Source organism: Oncorhynchus mykiss, chromosome 29, assembly GCF_057628025.1.
Source record: "Oncorhynchus mykiss isolate SJ-2025 chromosome 29, ASM5762802v1, whole genome shotgun sequence".
NCBI lineage: Eukaryota > Metazoa > Chordata > Actinopteri > Salmoniformes > Salmonidae > Oncorhynchus > Oncorhynchus mykiss.
This window is the reverse complement of record NC_143050.1, coordinates 40,174,482-40,195,119: the sequence shown is the minus strand read 5'-3', so window position 1 is coordinate 40,195,119 and position 20,638 is coordinate 40,174,482. Positions and strand designations below refer to the sequence as shown.

General features: G+C 43.5%; 1 protein-coding gene across 1 annotated transcript; it reads right to left on the bottom strand.

The window, feature by feature from the left end:
* Positions 1–1,047: 1,047 nt before the first annotated feature.
* On the bottom strand, positions 1,048–17,667 carry LOC110509579 (ectoderm-neural cortex protein 1). Its single transcript, XM_021590551.3, has 4 exons — positions 17,088–17,667; positions 10,977–11,204; positions 9,238–10,847; positions 1,048–5,537 (listed from the first exon to the last, which is right to left on the bottom strand). Exons 2-3 carry the CDS (start codon positions 11,196–11,198, stop codon positions 9,294–9,296), a joined length of 1,776 nt encoding a protein of 591 aa, XP_021446226.3. The 5' UTR covers positions 11,199–11,204; positions 17,088–17,667; the 3' UTR covers positions 1,048–5,537; positions 9,238–9,293.
* Between the last annotated feature and the right edge of the window lie 2,971 nt (positions 17,668–20,638).

The following is a 20,638-nucleotide window of genomic DNA, read 5'->3' as shown; positions in this document are numbered from 1 at the left end:
AGGGAGACCAGCTCAGAGAGAGAGAGAGCAGAGAAGAGCAGAGCGGAAAGCCAGAGGCATAGATAGGGTGATTTCAGTCTCTCCTCCAACAGAACAAAAGGCTGTTTGGATGGATAATACACTGGGCTTTAATACCACTAGGACAATTAAAGTGAACTACATTCCCTGTAAAGCTGCCTAACTATATGAAACGGGGTAATGAGCTCGCTAGGCCTTCATGACCCAACGCTATGGTGCTGCTGATGGAATGAGTACGTTGTATTTTTCCTCGTACCAACTACTACTCAAGAGTGATGTCAAAATATTTGCAGCAGGTTCATGGGGGAAGTTTGCCTCAGGAGTGATAGATAGCCTATATGTAAAACCTTCATATGCTTTGAGTGTGTAGCCTGGGAAACGTGTTGGATTTTGGTTTAAGCAAAAACCATAGATTAGTTCAAACCAATCTTAAAGAGGCTATTGTGTGTGTGTGCACCAAATAGTTACACAGTTAATATACCAAACATTAGGAACACTAATATTGACTTGCACCCCATTTTGCCCTCAAAACAGCTTCAATTTGTCGGGGCATGGACTCTACAAGGTGTCGAAAGTGTTCCACAGGGATGCTGACATATGTTGACTCCAATGATTCCCACAGTTGTGTCCAGTTGGCTGGATGTGCTTTGGGTGGTGGACCATTCTTGATACACACGGGAAACTGTTGAGCGTGAAAAACCCAGCAGCGTTGCAGTTGTTGACACAAACCGGTGCACCTGCCATCAACTACCATACCGCATTCAAAGGCACTTCAATCTGTTGCCTTGCCCATTCACCCTCTGAATGGCCCACATACACATTGTCTCAGGGCTTAAAATATGTCTTTAACCTGTATCCTCCCCTTCATCTACACTGATTGAAGTGGATTTAAAATGTGATATCCATAAGGAATCATAACTTTCACCTAGATTACATTTGTCAGTCTATGCCATGGAAAGAGCAGGTGTTTGTAATATTTTACATACTCAGTGTATAAAAGCTCAATTGCAAATAAAGACAGGCAAGTAATTACAGTCAAGAGGAAAAGCTCTTATGTTTATTTTGCTATGAATTTCACATTGTGAAAAAAATCTGTCACATGTACAAAACAATGTTGTAAAAAAATGGAAATAAAATTTTACTTGGACATGAAAAAGAAATGAAAGCAAACGCACATTTATAACAGTGCTTTTAAAGATGCATCCTGTCTGAATTTTACATCATTTTGGTGAATGCCTACAGCAAGCCTGCCGGGGAGAATACACTCTCATGTGACCGAGCTGAGTCTCGATAAAGGGGGAAGAGAGAGGGGGCAAAGAGAGAAATGAGAGAGGTGGAAGAAAAATGCCACTCAACAATTATGTGTAAATTGGAGGGGCAGTCATTGTTGACTGTTGCCAGGGTAATTTGTTGTTCTAAAAGGGATTATACTACGGGTGGGTCTAATCCTGAATGCTGATTGGTTAAAACTGCATTCCAGACAGTGTCTATTCCACAAATTACCACCGGCTAAATCTATGACGTTAAAATGCCTGTTTCATATGACTGTGCAATCCACTGTCTCATCAGCCCAGCCAGGCAATTAATAAACTTGATCTCCACTATAAAAAGAATCTGGACATTATCTCACATTTATTTTAGACTAACATTTTGATTTCAACATTGGAGATTTGTATAAACCTTGCTGTCTGTCTCTCCGACATTTGCAACATTGTTTCAATATTCAAATTCGATCTCCTCTAATGAATGAGTCGGGACGAGACAGACAGGCAGGCAGCGTTTCTCAGCCAGTCAAAATCATGAATCAGCTGGCATAATTTTTGGCATATGTACAAAAAAATGTCAATTGAAAAAAGGTTAAACTAAACTCAGCTAATTTGCAGTCTTTCCAGCTTCAGGTTGAAGTGATTGTGTTACTGTAGCTTTATTGTTGGCTAGGTACTCTGAACAACAGTGTCCTGATGAGGGAGCACATTTTCTATGCCAGGCGAAATCGTGCCTCATTAACTTATTGTTATGGATGTATCCAAATAAATGTCACTAGAAAACAGCTTAAACAAATGTAAATGCAGCTACTTTGCTGTTATTCTGGCTGCACTTTTTGACATGACTGTAAATTACCCGTAGTTGGCTAGCTAACAAGCAAGGGGTAAGAACGTTGCCAGCCAGTATGGCAATGGAACATTTAGAACGAACGATGGTGTCGCGTCTCTAGCAACCATAGATTTGTGTCGGGACTATATCTTGTGGAAGGATTAAATAGTATGAATAAATTAATCAAAATGTTAAAAAATTATGAAAATGTGTCAATCATTATTTGAATATGTTGGTAACCTGTTGTATAAAAGTGATAATGCCCTCCAAGCCGGGGTTTGGAGGATATATTGTCCCGTTTTGCCGGGACAATAACAACACCCATGCCAATTTATCCTCCAAACCCCGGCTTCTCGGGCATGATCACTTAAGTAACCCGCTTGTCTGATTTGTGAGGCCAGTTGGGCAGTGTTCTGTGAACGGGTTGGTTAGGGGGTTGACATCAAGGTGCTAATGAGTCTCCATAGAATTCCTCAAACGATTCCTGCTTTTGTAGGCCTGGGAGGTGGGCTATGAAGTGGGTAGCTCACACAATCAAACAGGAATGTGGAATGTTGCCCATTTAGTTCTTAGGGGTTGAGGCGATTCACTGAATACAACCATTATACCTCCTGGGAAAATCTATACAACTGTTAGCTTTTTTGTTGACATACATAATGATTTCATTGATGCTAAACTGTATATGTCAATGTTTTGGCCACCTAGACAGATAAACAGACAAAAAGTCCAGAATTCCCTTTTTTGGTCTTAGGATCTCTCCCCTGTCATATTTCTTCCCATACATCAGTGACACCATTGTGAAAAGCACTGCGGTGTCCGCCTGCCCTTATCAACACCAACACACCAAGATTACAGGATTCAACGAACCCATCCGCTTCCTCATCTCCCTCATTTTCACACTACACTAAACGGGAAGTATTCTGACTTGAGATCGACATGCTCAAATTGTCATGCAAGTCTCCCGTTGATATTAATAAATTATTTACAAGAAAGTCTGATTTACATACACTCATCTCAAGTCAGAATATTTCATATTTGAGTGTGGGACTTAAAGGGCCCAGGGACTCAGAGGGGCCCAGGGACCTAGTGAGGGGACCTAGAGTAACGCCTGAAGGGGTTGAGCCCAGGGTAGATGTGACACAGTCAGTCCCCCAGCTGTTCCAAGGACAGCTGCCACCTTCACATTCCTCACATAACTACACGGGGCCTGGCTAGCGGTGTCAGGGTCACAGGGTGTGTGTTTGTGTGTGTGTGTGTGTGCGTGTGTGGTTTGTGTGTCACTGTGCTGATGTTCCTCACAGTTACTGCACGCCTCTGCCGCTAGCTTCGAACACATACAAATTCTCACAGCCTGCTTGCTTTTGTCGTTAACATTGTTGTTGTTGTTTTTCCTCTAGCAGTGTCTCTGTTGACACAACAACAAGGCCATTTGGTGTAGCGCTTTAGGCCCCAGTTTGACCAGAGTCAGTTAGTTACATTTAATCACATTAAGCAGATATGCCTCATAGAAGTCAACATTAATATGTGAGATATTACACTACCCACTTGCACTCTGGGTAATCTGAGCGACGTCCATCCTCCCCATGTCCATCCCTACTCTGACCCCTAACCCCTGACCTCTTAACCTCTGATCTGTACACCTCACTGGCCAAATGGTTGGAGGTGTTCATACAACCCCCCACCCCACTTTAAAAAGATAAGGTTCCACATTGGGAGAAACTGTGCAAAAAAATCAGCCCAAATGAGAGAAAAAAATAGAGCAGCTTTAACTTGGGCCATGCATGATATACCCCGTTAAACGATAAACATTCATTCACTTACTAATGTATGAATGCAGGCAGAGAAACAATATATAGGATTAAGCATTATTTTACATAAACAAATAAAGTCATTTTCTTATAAATGAAGACTTCTGAAACATAATACATTGCAGCAAGATCAGAAAATTGATATTTTCAGTTTCAGTTTGGGTAAGCAAATTGACAAGATTCTCTTGACCAGAGAATTTCATGACAAACGTATCAAGTCACCATGACCATAGATGTTTTGAAGAATTCAGTATCACCGTTTAGGCAAAGCGGAAGATCAATCCATCAGTACTCCAACAAAACAATACTTCTCATTGGAATAACATCAGAACAATCCGTAAATAGTGTCCAAGACTAAACAGTACTTTGTGTAGTACTACTGAGCTTGAATGAGCATTTTCTTCAGTTCTGTGTTGCATTGTCCTTTACTGTTCTTGGATTTGTGTTATTTTGCATGGGGAGAGTATAATAGCCTACAGCCAAAATGGGCTTCCTTTGGGGTTCCTCACATCAATATTCATGTCACCCCCTCCGCCAACCCCCCTCTCAGGCTCAGCTGGTGCTGGCACCTAAAGTCCCCAGGACACGTAGTGACAGCTAGAGCCAGGTCTCACACAAAACTGCCAAACAGGAACTCCCAACGCCCATTACAATGCTTTAAACCCCAAACGCCCACTAGGTGATGGGGACGGGAAGAGGAAGGGGGGAGGTTCTCTCTCTCTTTTTCCTCTCTCCTCTTCTTTGGCTAGGGCAGAAGGACTGGTGGCCAATAGAGCAATATAATCTCTCCCAGATGGAACGCAAGGAGTCTAATGTATCAGATACACAACGGAGGCAACTAACAGAACGGAAGAGTAAAGAGTGGAGGGGAGGAGAGAGAGGGGATGTTGTTGTTCCTTCATTGTGCATATCCTGGATCAGTTTGTGGATCAGCTGGTTATAAACAAGCTGAAGAGTTTTGTCTTTGTCCCGTTCTCTGGTCTGGTCACACACATGCTGATCACTGACTCTCCATCACGCACATGTTGATCACTGACTCTCCACTCTCCTCTCTCCATATGTATCCTATGTCCAGCCAGGTATTCTTCATGCCATTATATTAAAGTCCCTGTGCAGAGGGCGTGTTTTTTTCCGTTTTTTTCCCCCGTTTCATTTCACAGAATTATCAGAGTGAGAAGCGCAACGACATAGCAATACGACAAAGTCTTTCATGATTGGATGGAAAGAAATGCTGTGTGAGTGTGTGACTGACTGGTAAAGGCTGCGAAGCAACGGCGTCATTTGCCAATAGTACACTGGGATTAAGGGGTTGTTGTTATTTTACAGCACAAGCAGCAGTTTGTTGAGCATGAACAATATCCAAACCTCCCTCTCAGAAACGACATGACATCATTGACATTGTGACATCATTCTGTGTACAAGGACCTCCCAGGAGCATTGATGCTTCTTTAAACATCTGTGTACTCACAGCATCATCAGGATGGATCAAGGTGTTTTTTCACACTCACACCATGGTTCAGGTCTATTTATGGATTTATTTTTATTTTATATATATATTTTTTTTTTTTTGCACAGACAGGAAGTTCCAATCCAGTGGATGATGCAAAACAGGGAAATCTAAGGAAAAATAAGAGAGAGAAAAAAAGCATTAGACAAAGAACAGGACTTGTGTGAATGAAAAGCAGGAACACAAACAGTGTTTAAGAGGTCATGGGAAGTATCTCTCCTTCATGCCGGCAAAAAAGGCTAAATAAAATGAACACACACTAGTAAGAGTCACTAGTTTAGGGATGGAACAATCACTCAGATAGGCTCCAGATCCTATCTTCACTATTTTACCATAACCCCTCATTCATTTTTTTTCTCTCCTCAGCAAAAACAAAACAGACACTGCCTGCCCTGGCCTGGCATTTGCACCTGCTTCTCTACAGACGTGTGTCAGCGATATCAAGTATTAAAGCTAAAAGGCTAATTCTCTCCTCTGTGAACGTCCTCTGTGAACGTTATCCACTTTCCTCCCATTTCCTCCCCCAAAACAGTTAGGCTTTTATTTTTTTAGCATTCCCCCAACTCTAAATCCAGCTAGATATTTCACATCTGACCAACTTTGGTTCTGCATCTCATTCTGACCTTTTTGTTTTAAAAGCGCATATCTTTATTTTTCCAGCATTACGCCACCGATGATTTATAGCCTAGGGAACACCCCATATCAATTTGAAAGATCCGTCTGTCTCGCCTTCTTCCCTGTGGCCCTAACTAGTCGGCCGAGGGGGGAAGCCGGTCTTACAAATGACTGTGGTATCTAGAGGACACACACACACAGGCGCACACAAGCACACACACGTGCACACATGTGCACACAGGCACACACATAACAGTAGCCCCCGTACATCCAGTGCAAGCAGCCAACTCTTCCTCCCAAAAGAGGTTTCTCATTTAGGCTTGGAGAAGCTCTAGGTATTCTAGCCTAGCGATGGGCAGATCTGCCTGGATGTCATAGCATAGCAAAGGAGGAATAACAATAAGCAAACATCTGTATCCTCTCCAACGCATCAGTGGAATGAGCAATCTGACTGATAAAATAAACCTAATTTGAGATTTTTGGGGGGGTTCTATAAACTGGAGTTCGCTAGTCTTTACCAACCTTGGAAGTTATGAAATAGAATGATAACACATTTGATTTTATCAGTATTGGCACTCTTGCGAAACTAAAGCAGATCTCTGAATAAAAACATGGATTTGCTTGAAACCAGATTCCTTTGGGGCTTTAACCAGCAGGAAGGAATATACCTAAGGAAGGGAAGGGAGGAAGAGAGAGGGGAAAGTAAAGTTGAGTAGAGACCCTTCTCTCCTCTCTTCTTCCCCCTCTCCTCCCCTCCCACTATTTGGTAGACAGTAATATATCACTGTCACTGTGTCTCTGTGCAGTCAACACTTACACTACCTCAGTGACTAACTGCCATCTGAAATAATTGTACAACCAAAATCAGTCGTTTTGCATTGGTCTAGAGAGGTTTAAAGCCTTCACTACAGTCTCTGTTTCAGAGATGAGTCACTGAAGAAAAAGGGCCCCTTCTAAGTCAGGGAGCATTTCATCCAAGGAGAGCAGAGCAGAGAGGAGAGGCATATCAGAATCCCAGACAGAGCAGTGAGGCTGCTCCTAGCCGCTCCCTGGCATTACCAAACAGGAGACTGGAGCATGCTGGACAGCTGCAGCCCAATCATACTTCTCCTCTCCTCTCCATCTCTCTCTCTCTCTTTTGCTCTCTCTGTCTCGCTATCTATCTCTCTCTTTCTCTGTCCCTCTCTCTTGGTCTCTCACTCACTCTCTCTCTCTCTCTCTCACTCTTTCCTGTTTCTCTCGCCCTCTCTTTGGCTCCCATCTCTTATGAGCTGAGAGCACGCAGCCATTTCACAAAAGGTTTGCGAAATAAGTTCTGCCAAATGTGTGTGTGCATGCACGTGTGTGCACGACTGCCTGTTTGCGTGTGTGCATGTCTGCCTTTATGCATTCGTGTATGAGTGTGAAAGCGAGTCAGACTATGACACCAGGGTCTCCAGTGTTCAGAATGAGCAGGGTTGCCAATGGTCTATGCACTACATCCGTCTGGCCTGCTTATCGTCACTGAGGCCGAGAGAGGTTACTATGTAGGCCAACAGTGAACACTTACCTCCAGGTTAGGCACTTTTATTTGTCAGGGCATGGTATATGTGTATGTGTATGTGTATGTGTGTGTGTGTGCGTGCGGGCTGTGTGTTTTTCCTCATCTGTATGGCTGTGCAGCCGTGTTTTCTCTAAAAGACAGGCGCCAAAGCTTTACTCCTTCCCCACTCCTCCCTACGACCACCCTGTGTCTTCTCATCTCAGTAACCCCAGACAGCGACTGAAGAGCAGCAGTCTGCCTCCCTGAGTCGCTAGTCTGCCTCCCTCCCTCTCTCCCTCCCTCACCCCCCTCTCTCTCCATCCATCCATCCATCCATCCCTCCCTCCCTCCCTCTCTCTCTCTTTCTCTCTCTCCCTCCCTCCCACCCAGCAACACACCATAAACCCATAAAAAGGAGGCGATTGAGAGTTGATTAGCCTCAGCAGGCTGTGGTAGCCTGCCTGCCTGCCTGCCTGCCTGCCTGCCTGCCTGCCTGCCTGCCTGCCTGCATGTAGATTGTTTAATTGGCCTCCCCTCCGCTCACTCCCCTCAGACAAATTTCCCCCACAGGGACAATAAAAGTATTCTATTCTGTTTCAATTACCCCTCTGTCCCTCCTCCCTCACCCCAACCCTGTGTCCTCAAAACTCACTTAACCTACCCATACGAACCCCTATCCTCTATTCTAGCCCTCCCACCCCTCTCTCTACATGGTCCCCCACGCACACGCACAAACACAAAGGGATGTCCAGCTATGGTGAAATATGTGGTGGGATGCATTTAGTTTATCCCTGTATCTGTGGTTTTCCGTGGTATCGACAGACACAACCACTCAAAACACACTCAGTACTCAGACAATGGAGGCTGTGTGAAGATGTTGCTTATTCAAAAACAATACACTTTAGTCTACCATCCTCCTCTTCTCTCCTTTCCCAATGGGCATCTCATTCTCTCTCTCCATCTCCTCAGTAGCCAGACATAGCAAATCCAGCTTTGCTGCTGAATCACTGAGCAATCACCTAATGGCATCATGGGAGAGATCTGTGTCTGTCATGGAGTAGATTCTCCTGAAATGTAACTGTACATACATTTCATGTCAAACATACATACTGTATGTGGAAAATATGTCTATCCATTACATGCTGTATTTGTGTTGGCTCTGCCTACACATTATTTTAGTAGTGCCAGACAGAGAGTCAGCAAGCCACACATACTGTCTGCTCGGGGCTGAAAACCAGACGACAAGACTAGGAAATAAATAAAGAAGTCAAATAGCAGCGGCTGCTTGGTTAGTATTCAAAGCATGCAGTTCAGCTATGGCCAAATTCTCGTGGCAATATAATTAGTCTATCAATAGTCAATTTGTCCTTGATTCAATCAGGATATTTGTCCTTGTCCTTGTCAAAGAGAGACGGCTACTGAATGAAAACAGCTGGGAATTGAAGTTACAGTATGTGAATGTTCCAAAACACAGCCCTGATAGATATATGACTGAGTGTGTTTATAAGAAAAACTGACAACAAGAAACTCATGCACTCAGCTCGGCTTAAAACTCTCCAGTTTGGACTCTCCAGAATATCACTTATACATTATACATTCCATCTCTCTCCCCCACAGTAACAAACAGACAACAACACAGAGAGCGAGAGAGATAGAGAGACTTATCTCCATACCTCATGGGAGGGGGGTTGGGATGGAGGTGTCAGGCTATCCCAGGATCCCTTGCAGCTCAGGCAGGGAGATGTTTCCAGGTGCTGACGAAGGCTGTTGGGATGAGGGAGTAGGGTACGGTAGTTATGCTGTTCCACGCGTCCAGTGTCGGATCATAACAGTCCAGAGTCTTACACCGCTGCGTGCCAAAGTAGCCCCCCACCACGTACAGTTTGTTACCTGACGCCACGGCCTGGCAGCTCATTCTCTTGGCTGTCACGTCTCCCACTTTAGTCCACTGGTACGTGTCGCTGCTGAACTTATAGGCCGAACACGCTGAGAACTCTGTGTCCCCACCCATCACAAATATCTGGTTTCCAAGGACAGCAGCGGCGGTGTAGCGCCAGGGCTGTGGGCAGGAGGCGGGCACCGTCCAGCGGTTCTCCTGCGGGTCATAGCACTGCACCTTGGGTAGTTTGTCGTGGGTGACGCTGGTGCCTCCGAAGGCAAAGAGTTTCAGCTTTACGCTGACCACCGCTGCGTTGCTCACACCCTCCCTCAGCGGCGCCACCATGGTCCATTTATTGGCCCCCGGGTCGAACTGCTCCACCTGTTTCAGGGACACTGAGGGCGAGGCGGGGAGGCAGCCAGTGCCGGCCGTGTGTCCTCCAACTACGTAGAGGCAGTGTTTCAGCTCGGCCGAGCCGTGGCCAAAGCGAGCGATGAGCATGGGCGCCGCCTTGGACCACTCCTCGTGCAAGGTGTCGTAGACCCACACGTCTTTGGACACACCATTCTCTGAGCCCCTCCCGCCAGTCACATAGACATTACAGCCGATGGCGCAGGCGCTGAACTCCTTCCTGGGGCTGGGGATGTCTGCCTTGGGGATGATCTCCTTGGCCTTCTGGTCCACCAGGTACAGCTTGTCACACATAAAGGTCTGTCCTCCCAGCAGGAACAGGGCGTGGCTGGTCTTCCTGGGCCGGGCGCAGGGGCTTTTCACCACACCATCGTTCTGAAGGATCTTCAGCTTGCAGTGGATAGCCTCGTCCACCAGCTCCTTGCTCTTCAACTGGTCATTGATCAGCTCCTCTGTGGACACATTCTCCATGAGGAAGATGGCAGGGAGTAGAGCCAGGCGGACGGTCTGCAGCAGCTCAGGCAGGTTGCAGTGCCTCCTCTCCAAGTCGTAGTTGACCCAGTTGAGGGCAGCCTCGTAGACCAGCCTCTCATCCTCTGTCTCCAGCTCTTCGTGGGACAGGAGCTGCACCACCATGTCTTTGGGAAGCTGGAGGAAATCCTCTGTCTTGCAGATGGTGGGGAAGTTGCTGAGGCACATGCCCCAGGAGAGCTCAGACAGCTTCGTACACTGGTGGGCGTCGGAAAGCAGCAGCATGCCCAGGCAGTTGGACGGGTGCAGGTTCCTCTCCAGGAACTCGGCGCAGGCGTCCCGAATGTCCTGGAACTCCAGCATGTCCCCGGCCTCAAGGAGGGACTCTGCATTCTCCTCATTGATGACAACCCGGGATGTGTAAGCATAGTCTAATAAGAGCTCCAGGACCTCCGGGTGGATGGAGTCCCTGAAGTCCACCTCGCTGGCCTGGCTCTCCTTCAGCCCGCCAGAGAACATGGCCTGTCAGAGAACGAAGAGGATCAGTTCGTAAACCTTTTAGCCCAGCTAGTGTTAGCATGGTGGATAAACATGCATGTTTTCTTATGGGAAATGCTAACGGTTCCCTCTCTTGGTAATAAGTGTCTTTACCTCAAAGTAGCGGCTGCAGGCAGCCAGCACAGCACGGTGGCAGGGGAAGGAGCGACTCCCGGCATGGAGGAGGACGTCGGTGAAGAGACGCTGCTGCCGCAGCGTGTTCAGGTGCATGAGGACACTGTCGGCATACGATGATTTGTGGAACAGGTAGATGTTCATGGAGCCGGTGGTGGCACGCGACTTGCGGTTCTCGTGGACGCAGACAGACATTTTCATTGAATCCTGGGAAAGAGAAGAAAAAACAGAAATTGGATTTAGAATACATAACGTATCATAACAAAGTAAAACACACAGCCATTGGCATGAGTGATTCACAAAATGAAAACCAGTAGCCCATATATACCCAATAATATGGAAACAGAAACATGCATGATAAGATATTCAAAGCATGGGGACATAGAGACTTTGAACTGTAGATTTTTTTGACCAGAAAACCAGAATATAAATGAAAGCTAGTCCAAGCTAAACCCTGTTAGAGTGCATAACTCATCTCTACACAGTCCTAGGGAAAAGTACTGAGTCACCATCTCAGTCTCAGGGTGCTTCCCAATTGGCACCCTATACCTTATATAGCCATATGGGCCCTTGTCAAAAGAATGCACTATATAGGGAATAGAGTGCCATTTGGGATGCAGGCTCAGTCACATTTTGATTCCGGGGACAGGTGTCTGATGTGATCAATATCAGCAGGGTCTCTCACTGGGCTAGGACAGGCTGGTCTCATAGACAAGACTTAACATAGTAAACAAAAATCCAGAACACTCAAATACATTTGGTATCGTTACATAAGACAGAAGGTTACTTAAGGGAAAAATGAAATGAGGGTGGTGGGTCAGGGTGGATGGGTAGCTGAATAAAGCGAACGTCTAGCAACCCAAAGGTTGCGTGTTCGAATATCATTACTGACAACATCACCAACATTGCAACAACTCACTACTTTTTACATACCTTGCAAGGGTTGGCTAGGGGGAGAAAACTTTCAAAAGTAAACAGCACGGCATGCACACCCCTAGAGTTCCTTTAGGAACAGATGCTAGCCAATGGTTTACATTTGCACCTTCGGTTAGTTGAGGGGTTCTTGGAGGAACCTTTTTGGTTCAATGTAGCACTGGGTTCCTGGAGGAACACTGGAGTGGAAGCGTGGATTAGTAGGAGTGTGGCTTTTTTTGGTGCCCCGTTAGAGTAAATGTCAGTCCTGTTCATCTGTTCTGTTGTATTGTCATCACATGTTAAAGCTGATCTAAAATCAAAAATGTCTCAAGTGATTCCATACATTGAAACTATACAGAACAAAAATGTAAACGCAACATGTAAAGTTTTGGTCCCATGTTTCATGTTCTGAAATTTTAAAAAATCCCAGAAATGTTCCATACGCACATATATTAGACTGTGTGCATCCACTGCACACTCCATCGTGTTGATCATGATGGTGATCTAGTCAAAAAAAAAAGCTTACTTCTCTAAAATGTGTGAGCACTAAATTTGTTTATATCCCATTTCTCCTTTGCCAAGATAATACATCCACCTGACAGGTGTAGCATATCAATAAGCTAATTAAACAGCATGATCTTTACACAGGTGTACCTTGTGATGGGGACAATGAAAGGTCCACTTTAAAATGTGCAGTTTTGTCACACAACACAATGCCACAGATGTCTCAAGTTGAGGGAGCATGCAATTGGCTGGATGCTTGGATGCCAAGCGTCACGTCTGGAGAAAACCTGGCACCATCTTTACGGTGAAGCATGGTGGTGGCAGCATCATGCTGTGGGCATGTTTTTAAGCAGCAGGGACTGGGAGACTAGTCAGGATCGAGGGAAAGATTAACGGAGCAAAGTACAGTGAGGTCCTTGATGAAAACCTGCACCAGAGCACTCAGGACCTCAGACTGGGGCGAAGGTTCACCTTCCAACAACGACCCTAAGCACACAGCCAAGACAACGCAGGATTGACTTCGGGACAAGTCTCTGAATGTCCTTGAGAGGCCCAGCCAGAGCCCAGAATTGAACTCTTTCAAAAATCGCTGGAGACCTGAAAATAGCAGTGACACTCCCCATCCAACCTGATAGAGCTTGAGATTATCTGCAGAGAAGAATGGGAGAAACTCCCCAGATACAGGTGTACTAAGCTCGTAGCGTCAAATTCCAAGAGGACTCGAGGTGGTTATCACTGCCAAAGGTGCTTTGACAAAGTACTGAGTAAAGGGTCTGAATACTTACGTAATGTGATTTTTTTTTTGGCGCACATTTCTAAAAACCTGCTTTTGCTTTGTCATTTTGGGGTATTGTGTGTGTAGAAAAAACGATTGAATCCATTTCAGAATAAGGCTGTAACGTAACAACATTTGGAAAAAGTCAAGGGGTCTGAATACTTTCTGAATGCACCGTATGCCCTTCTTTGGAGTTTGACGTCACAGATGTGAGTTTTATGGAAGAAGGCACAAAATGTCACTGTCTTCCGTTGATAGATACAGACAGGTGCAGAAGATGGCCAGTAGCGATAAAAGACTGGAAATACGAACAAAACATCACTACAGCCAATCTTGCAAATCTATGTGTTTAGTAAGCACTTAATTGATGATGACTATGAAAGAGATATACAATCAGAAACGATGGTAACAAAACACAGAAGAAAATTCAAAGACAGAGCTGTACCTTCTGCATTCCCATGGATTGGATCTGTCGCCGTGCCAAAATACAGAGGCGCTTTTGAGAAGAGAAAGCGTCAAAGAGAGCGTGCGGAAGTTTGTAGTCTAGTCATCGCAGTTCGAGTTGATCTTATAGTGTTGTAGTATAGGCGCTGTACTGGTTAGCATATGTTGAGGAGATCATACATAGTAATTGTGTCACCTTACATTGTAATAGAAAGTACATTTTGTCATGTCATATTGCAGAATGGACAGAATAAAAATGAAAGGTGTTGTTGCATTTTAAAACCTTTTACTACAGTGGGCTTAATCAGGGTCACACAGAATGTTTATTGGTAGTCTTAAACAAATCTACTTTGAAACAAAAGCACACACCTTACACACATGGTTGTGGCCTTTAAAAAAAACACCTGCATCATGTCAGATGTAGCGTTGAAATGTATTACAGTGAGTACTTGCATCCCAATATTACACTTTATATACATCACAGAAGATGTAATATGTGAAATATAACAAAACTGTTTGACATGGATCGCAGCCGGCCGCGACTGGGAGACACATGGAGCGGGGCAAAATTGGCCCAGGGTCGTACGGGTTAGGAGAGGGTTTGGCCGGCAGGGATGTCCTTGTCCCATCGCGCACTAGGGACTCTTGTGGCGGTCCGGGTGCAGTGCACGCTGACACGGTCGCCAGGTGTACGGTGTTTCCTCCAACACATTGGTTTGGCTGGCTTCCGGGTTAAGTGGGCATTGTGTCAAGAAGCAGTGCGGCTTGGTTGGGTTGTGTTTCGGAGGACGCACGGTTCTCAATCTTCGCCTCTCCCGAGTCCGTACGGGAGTTGCAGCGATGAGACAAGACTGTACCTACCAATTGGATACCACAAAATTGTGGAGAAAAGGGGGTAAAAAAAATGAAAAATGAAAATAATAAAAAACATTTTTTTTTTCATGATTAATTTTTATGTAAAATAAATGTAAAAAATAATGAAAATCCACAGTTTCTATGTCAAACTGTTTTTTAAATTATATTTTATATATTTTTTAAAAAAGTGTATTTTCTAAGTAAAATAAAAAAAGTAAAATGAAAATAATGAAAATAATAACAAACATTTTTTGTTGAAAATACACCTTTTTAAATATATAAAATATAATACAAAAAGCTGTGACAGAAACTGCGGATTTTCATTTTTTTTTTTTTTTTTTTTTACATAAATATTAATTATGAAATTGTAAAACATATGAATAAAATTCCAGCCATGAGGCCAAAGAGGGCACCTTTGGTCATTGACTGCAGGAAAGGGCAATTGACTTAGTATCAGGTTTACTATTTTTCTTCATAATAATAATCACCAACGTCTGATGTGTTGGCTAGCCATGGTTCATTTGCATGACAACATTTCATGTTTTTAACAACTGTATAGCCTTGCGGGAAATACATGGTCCTGGGAACCACCTGGGGTAGGACTATTTGGTTGCATGTAGTCTGGTCTATTGTGTATTCGTAACCCCCACCTCCACCTGTCGATAGTGGCTATGAGTATCCTAACAATATAATTACTTTGAGCCCCATTGCCATAGAAAATATATTACAGATTATAAACATCTGTGGCCCTCCGGTAGTTTTCTTCCTCACTCTCAAATATTTTGTCGTCAGACATCTTTGTAGGTGGCTGTTTACTTCGTATAACTAATCTGTAATGCTAGGCTACTGTTTTCACTTCTTCCCCATTAAAGTTGAACACGGACAGTTTTGTAGCTTCAACAAATCTAAAAGAGGTGTATGAGTTCCTCAAAAGCCTGTGCTAATCCCAAAGTTGGATCAGTTACCACTTTATTACGAGTGGAGCAGCGGTCTAAGGCACTGCATCTCAGTGCAAGAGGTGTCACTACAGTCCCTGATTTGAATCCAGGCTATATCACATCCGACCGTTATTGGGAGTCCCATAGTGCGGCGCACAATTGGCCCAGCGTCGTCCGGGTTTGGCCGGGGTAGGCGGTCATTGTAAATAAGAATTTGTTCTTAACTGACTTGCCTAGTTAAATAAAGGTTATATAAAATATTAGCAATGTTAATATCAATATTATATTTAAGAATATGTCATATGCATAAATATTCAAGGACATTTTTATTTGCAGTGTACAAACTTAACACGATGAACGGAATGACATTAATGCCAACGGGTGGCCAAAATGAACTATCTGAAAGCCACACCTTCAACAAACTGCGCCTCCAATCTGATATCCAATCAACAATATATTATTAAAAAGGTTCAAAATTGAACCCCTCCCTCACAAAAAAAAGATCCCAGTTTGAACCTTGACACAGGGGTTCCTCAAACACCCTTTTCAGAAGGGTTTCCTCAAAGATTCTGCCAGTGTGGCAACACAAAAGGTTCTTCCAGGCACCTTTACTTCTAAGAGTGTAGGCTATATCCTTTAACTGTTCAATCGCTGCAGGAAAAATTAACCCTGTCACCGGGCAAGATGTCAACAATACCCGTCTGGGTAAACTGCCACCATATGCTCATCTGCAGTGTATATTAAATATAATCTGTCCTAATTGTCATGTAACCGATATAATCAGCGCGGTCCCCAAATGGGTGTCACCATCTCTGCACGAGAGGTTAATTGTGTTTAAACCCAACGCTCAATGGGACTAAAATTGAGGTCCTACCGAATTTAACCAAATTAGAAACATAAATGACACATCAGCAGCTATGTTGGAGCCATATCGCACCTGGTGCCCCGATTAATACGGTTACACCGGGAGCAGCTGTAATAGGGCACCTCTTAGAACAGACCGGGTGAAATCAATGATAAGAGAACACAATATAAAGGGTATCCTAAAATGCAAGAGTTACATTCGCAAGAGATGATTTCTTCTGTTTACAAATAGCCAATAGCCTCATTTGGTGTGTTGTCTAGATGGCGAGCAATCAAATATTGTATTTAAACGACATAGCCTGCATAGTCTAAAACTCCTCATAGCCTACCTATATGCCCTAACAATAGCACATTTTATATGATCACAATCCTTGCTTTGTCTTGCTTCTCTCCTTGAGTTAGGCTAGAATTCATGCAGCCTAGAATAATAACATGATAAAGCAAACGTTAAACAAAATACAGTTCCCTATGAATATTGCCCTCTAAACTGTTATAATTTGGCATCTGATCTCATATAGACCTATGTATGATGAATTGCTTTAAATATCTTGCTGCAAAATGCATTAAAACAACGTGTCTTTAGGCTATGTCCATAAATTACGCGTTTCCCCAAAATAAGGCACAATAATGATGGAGCTTCTCCATGAATTCTGAAGTCCACGACGCCACATCTCAATAGATAATGAGAGAATGAGAATGCTCAGCTACTTCATGCATGGATATAAATCATAACAATAATGACAATTAGCAATTCTCTAATGTGGAAAATACAAGTAGGCTTTGTGCCGTACATACCTCCTTAGGTGGGAGTTCAATTTTGTCCGCTTTATCCCTCGAACATGCCACTGCTGTAAAAGTAGCCACGATGCTGGTTCAAGCAAGCCACTTGTGCTTGTGAGTATGCGCGTCTTGTGTTCCTCCGTACGGAATAGCTATATTTGGGGAGGACCTGGACACTATTTCTATCCCTATATAAATGTCAATGGACTCGAATCATCCAAATGTTTAGTTCAGTGATTAGATCTCCAGTTCTAAATTCAGCGTTCTGTCCAGGTTAAAATAAGGACCAATAAATACAAAATAAGGAAAAGGATTTGCGCTAGCAGCCTGACTCCAGACTTGCGTCTGATCCTATAGTAGTTCTATGTCGCTAGCTAGTGCCTGTCGTGCGCTCGGTGAGTCGGGTCTTCCCTAGGTAAAGTCAATGGGGTGTGTTTATAGTGAGAAAGGGGGAGGACCGTCCCCGTGCCGAAGAAGCGAATGGGAGGGGTATGCAAAATAGCCTAGTGTTGTGGTGAGAACCAAGCAGCAACAGAGGTAGAGGCGATGGATTGAGAACGCAAGACCTGAAGATCGGGCCCTCTGTTGATCAGATGGCAAGGTGGATGTAATAAAACAGTAAACTAGTGTGAAAGCCAGGGAGAGAGCACAACTGCCGACTCACATCCAAGAGTGTGAATATTTACTCATCTGCAGAACTTTATTACAAACGGAAGTTTGACAGACGAATTGGATCGTGATCCATGAGTAGGGCTATACTAGCACTTCTCGTGGCTCCAATTGTAAGCATTGGCTCATTCCACATCCAACGCTGAACCGAAGCTCTTTCTTAACCTTTATAAGACTTGTTTGAGATACGTTTTTAGAAACATTTGGAGCTTAACCTTCATATCAGCAAGAAATAATAAAAAATAAAAAAAAACGTGTTGTAACTGAAAAATACTTTTGGTTGCTGTTAAAGCAAGTTGAAACAGTGTAGAGTATGTGTATATTTAGCATTTGTGAAATGATTTGGATGTTATATGAAAGAAGAGGGCTTTATGTTTCTAGAACCATACCATAACTTAGAATCAATTCATGTTTAGATGGAGTATTTGGCTGTTTTGGCTTCCAGGACCTGTTTGTTTCTGAACATAACAAGTAAGGTCCTTGGATGTTAAGGGTCGGCTCACCTACACTCCTTAACAGTACATTCTTGGGACAGGCCTATACACTCTGTAATGTAGGCTTTTATGTGCTCATATTTTTTGCATCGTATTCTACTGGATAAAATGCACCAGATATTATTTACATGAGGCTTCATTTGAATTCCAGGAAGTCCATTTCCATACATTTTTTATAACTTCCTCATGGAGTATTGATGCGTTTCATCATCAACATTTTGTATGCAGGGCCTAGTGGCTTGTGCCATCATACATTCCTAATAGCCACTCCAGCACAGGTGTAATCTCGGTTAACCCAGAATTGAAGTCTTGTGTAATTGGTCAGCTCCTCAATTTAACACACTGAATCTGTCCTTGAAAGATTAGCACAGGCGTGGGATTGCAAATATTCACCTGCACTTTGCTATGTTGATCTTTGGTTGGGTCCTTTGCCCATAGCAGCAAATATAAAATAATGGCAAGAATTCCATACGGATCAATTTAATTACCATAGGCACATATCAAAGGTGTACACGGTGAGGACGATAAGAATAACGCTTTTTTTCATATAGGCCTCTCTTTGACTGAATGCACTCCATACCTGTGCATAGCCACAGAAGGTGGTTTGGGGTGGGTAAGTGTCCCATGAAAATCTCACTCTTAAAAGCTTATAATCTGTTAACTCCCAACTAATGTTGTTGACTTGTCCTATATTTGTATTTGTGGCCAAAGCATAAATTAGAAAAGAAACTCTTCAAAAACCCCACCTCAAACTTGTATCTCAAACAGATGTTAAAAATAATGCTGCTATTTCCTCATAAATAATGAACATCATTATTCATTACAGTCAAAATAGTCAGTATGCTGGCAGAGCTTAAATGCTCCAAAGCCACAGGCCAGGATAATATTCCTGCAAGGTTCCTAATAGATTCTGCTCAGCAAATTGGCCCTTGTATTAAGCATATTGTTAATCTCTCTCTTGAACAAGACACCTTTCCCAGGGACATGAAACAAGCTAAAGTTATACCTCTGTATAAGAAGGGGATAAAATCTGACCCTGGGAATTATAGGCCTGTATTTATCCTCTGTGTAACATCAAATATCATGGAAAGAATTGTACATGAGCAAATGTATGAATATGTTAACAAACAGGGTCTAATGTATGATTTTCAGTCGGGTTTTAGAAAAACATACTCATACTCATTCATGTCTACTTTACTTGACTGACTTCATCAGGAAAGAGATTGATGAGGGAAATCTCTGTGGTGTGGTACTGCTTGACCTACAGAAGGCCTTTGATACAGTTAATCACTGTCTCCTAATCTCCAAACTGGAGCCACTGGGGTTAAGCAGTATCCCTCTAGGCTGGATAAAGTCCTATTTATCAGGAAGGGAGCAAGTAGTAGAGGTTAATGGTTCACTGTTTCAGGCAAAACCAATGAGTTGTGGCGTTCCGCAGGGAAGCATGCTTGGGTCTCTGCTGTTTTTATTGTATATTAATTGATATGAAAGATGCTTGTTCTTGCCGTTTTTTTCTTTATGTGGATGACTCTACACTTCTGGTGTCTCACAAAAGTAAAACTATGTTGGAGAGTATACTTAGCACAGAGCTTACTAACATTAGCAAATGGCCTGGAGATAATAAGCTATCTCTGCACTTAGGGAAAACTGAAGCAATTATTTTTGGATCCAGACCTAAATTGTGTAGGTTGTCTGAAATCAGAGTGGAGTTAGGGGGTGAGGTGCTGACTACTAAAACCTCTGTTAGCTACTTGAGATGTATCCTTGATGGAAGCTTGGGAGGTGTGAGCATGGCCAATAAGGTGCTAGGGAAGGTTAATGCCAGGACTAAGAATTTGGTTAGAAAGTCCAAGCTGCTTGTATAAGGACTCCATGAAAGTGCTAGCTACTGCCCTCATTCAATGCCATTTTGACTATGCTAGTACTTCCTGGTTTGGGGGCTTATCTAAACTTATGAAGAGGAAGCTCCAGATAGCCCAGAATAAGATCAGGGTAGTATTGAAGGTGAGTTCACATACTCACATAGGCAGGAGCTGCTTTCAGGAACTAAACTGGCTGCCTGTTGAGGCTAGTGTGTCCCAGATTAGACTAGGTTTGGTTTACAGGAGTATTTATGGTCCTGCGCCCAGATATCTAAGTGATTACTTTCCTCGTGTTAGGGATGCACACAATCACAGCACCAGAGCAGGTGTTGCTGATGTGCGCTTATACAGGTTCAGGAGTAATGCTGGGAAAGGTACTTTTCTTGTATACTGGAGCCTCAGAATGGAATGAGTTGCCTCTGCCTATAAAAACAACGTCCTCTCTGGACAGCTTTAAACATAAAGTAAAAATATGTTTGATGTCCTCTGTACCCTAAGAATAACCCCTATGATGTAACTGGAATGATGAGATTGATGTTCT

Bases quoted from the DNA above. Each gene is read 5' to 3' on its own strand.
- LOC110509579 (XM_021590551.3), bottom strand. From the start codon at position 11,198: ATGAAAATGTCTGTCTGCGTCCACGAGAACCGCAAGTCGCGTGCCACC. The intron at 10,848-10,976 runs GTAAAGACACTT...GTTCTCTGACAG, and splicing joins CCTGCAGCCGCTACTTTGAG to GCCATGTTCTCTGGCGGGCT.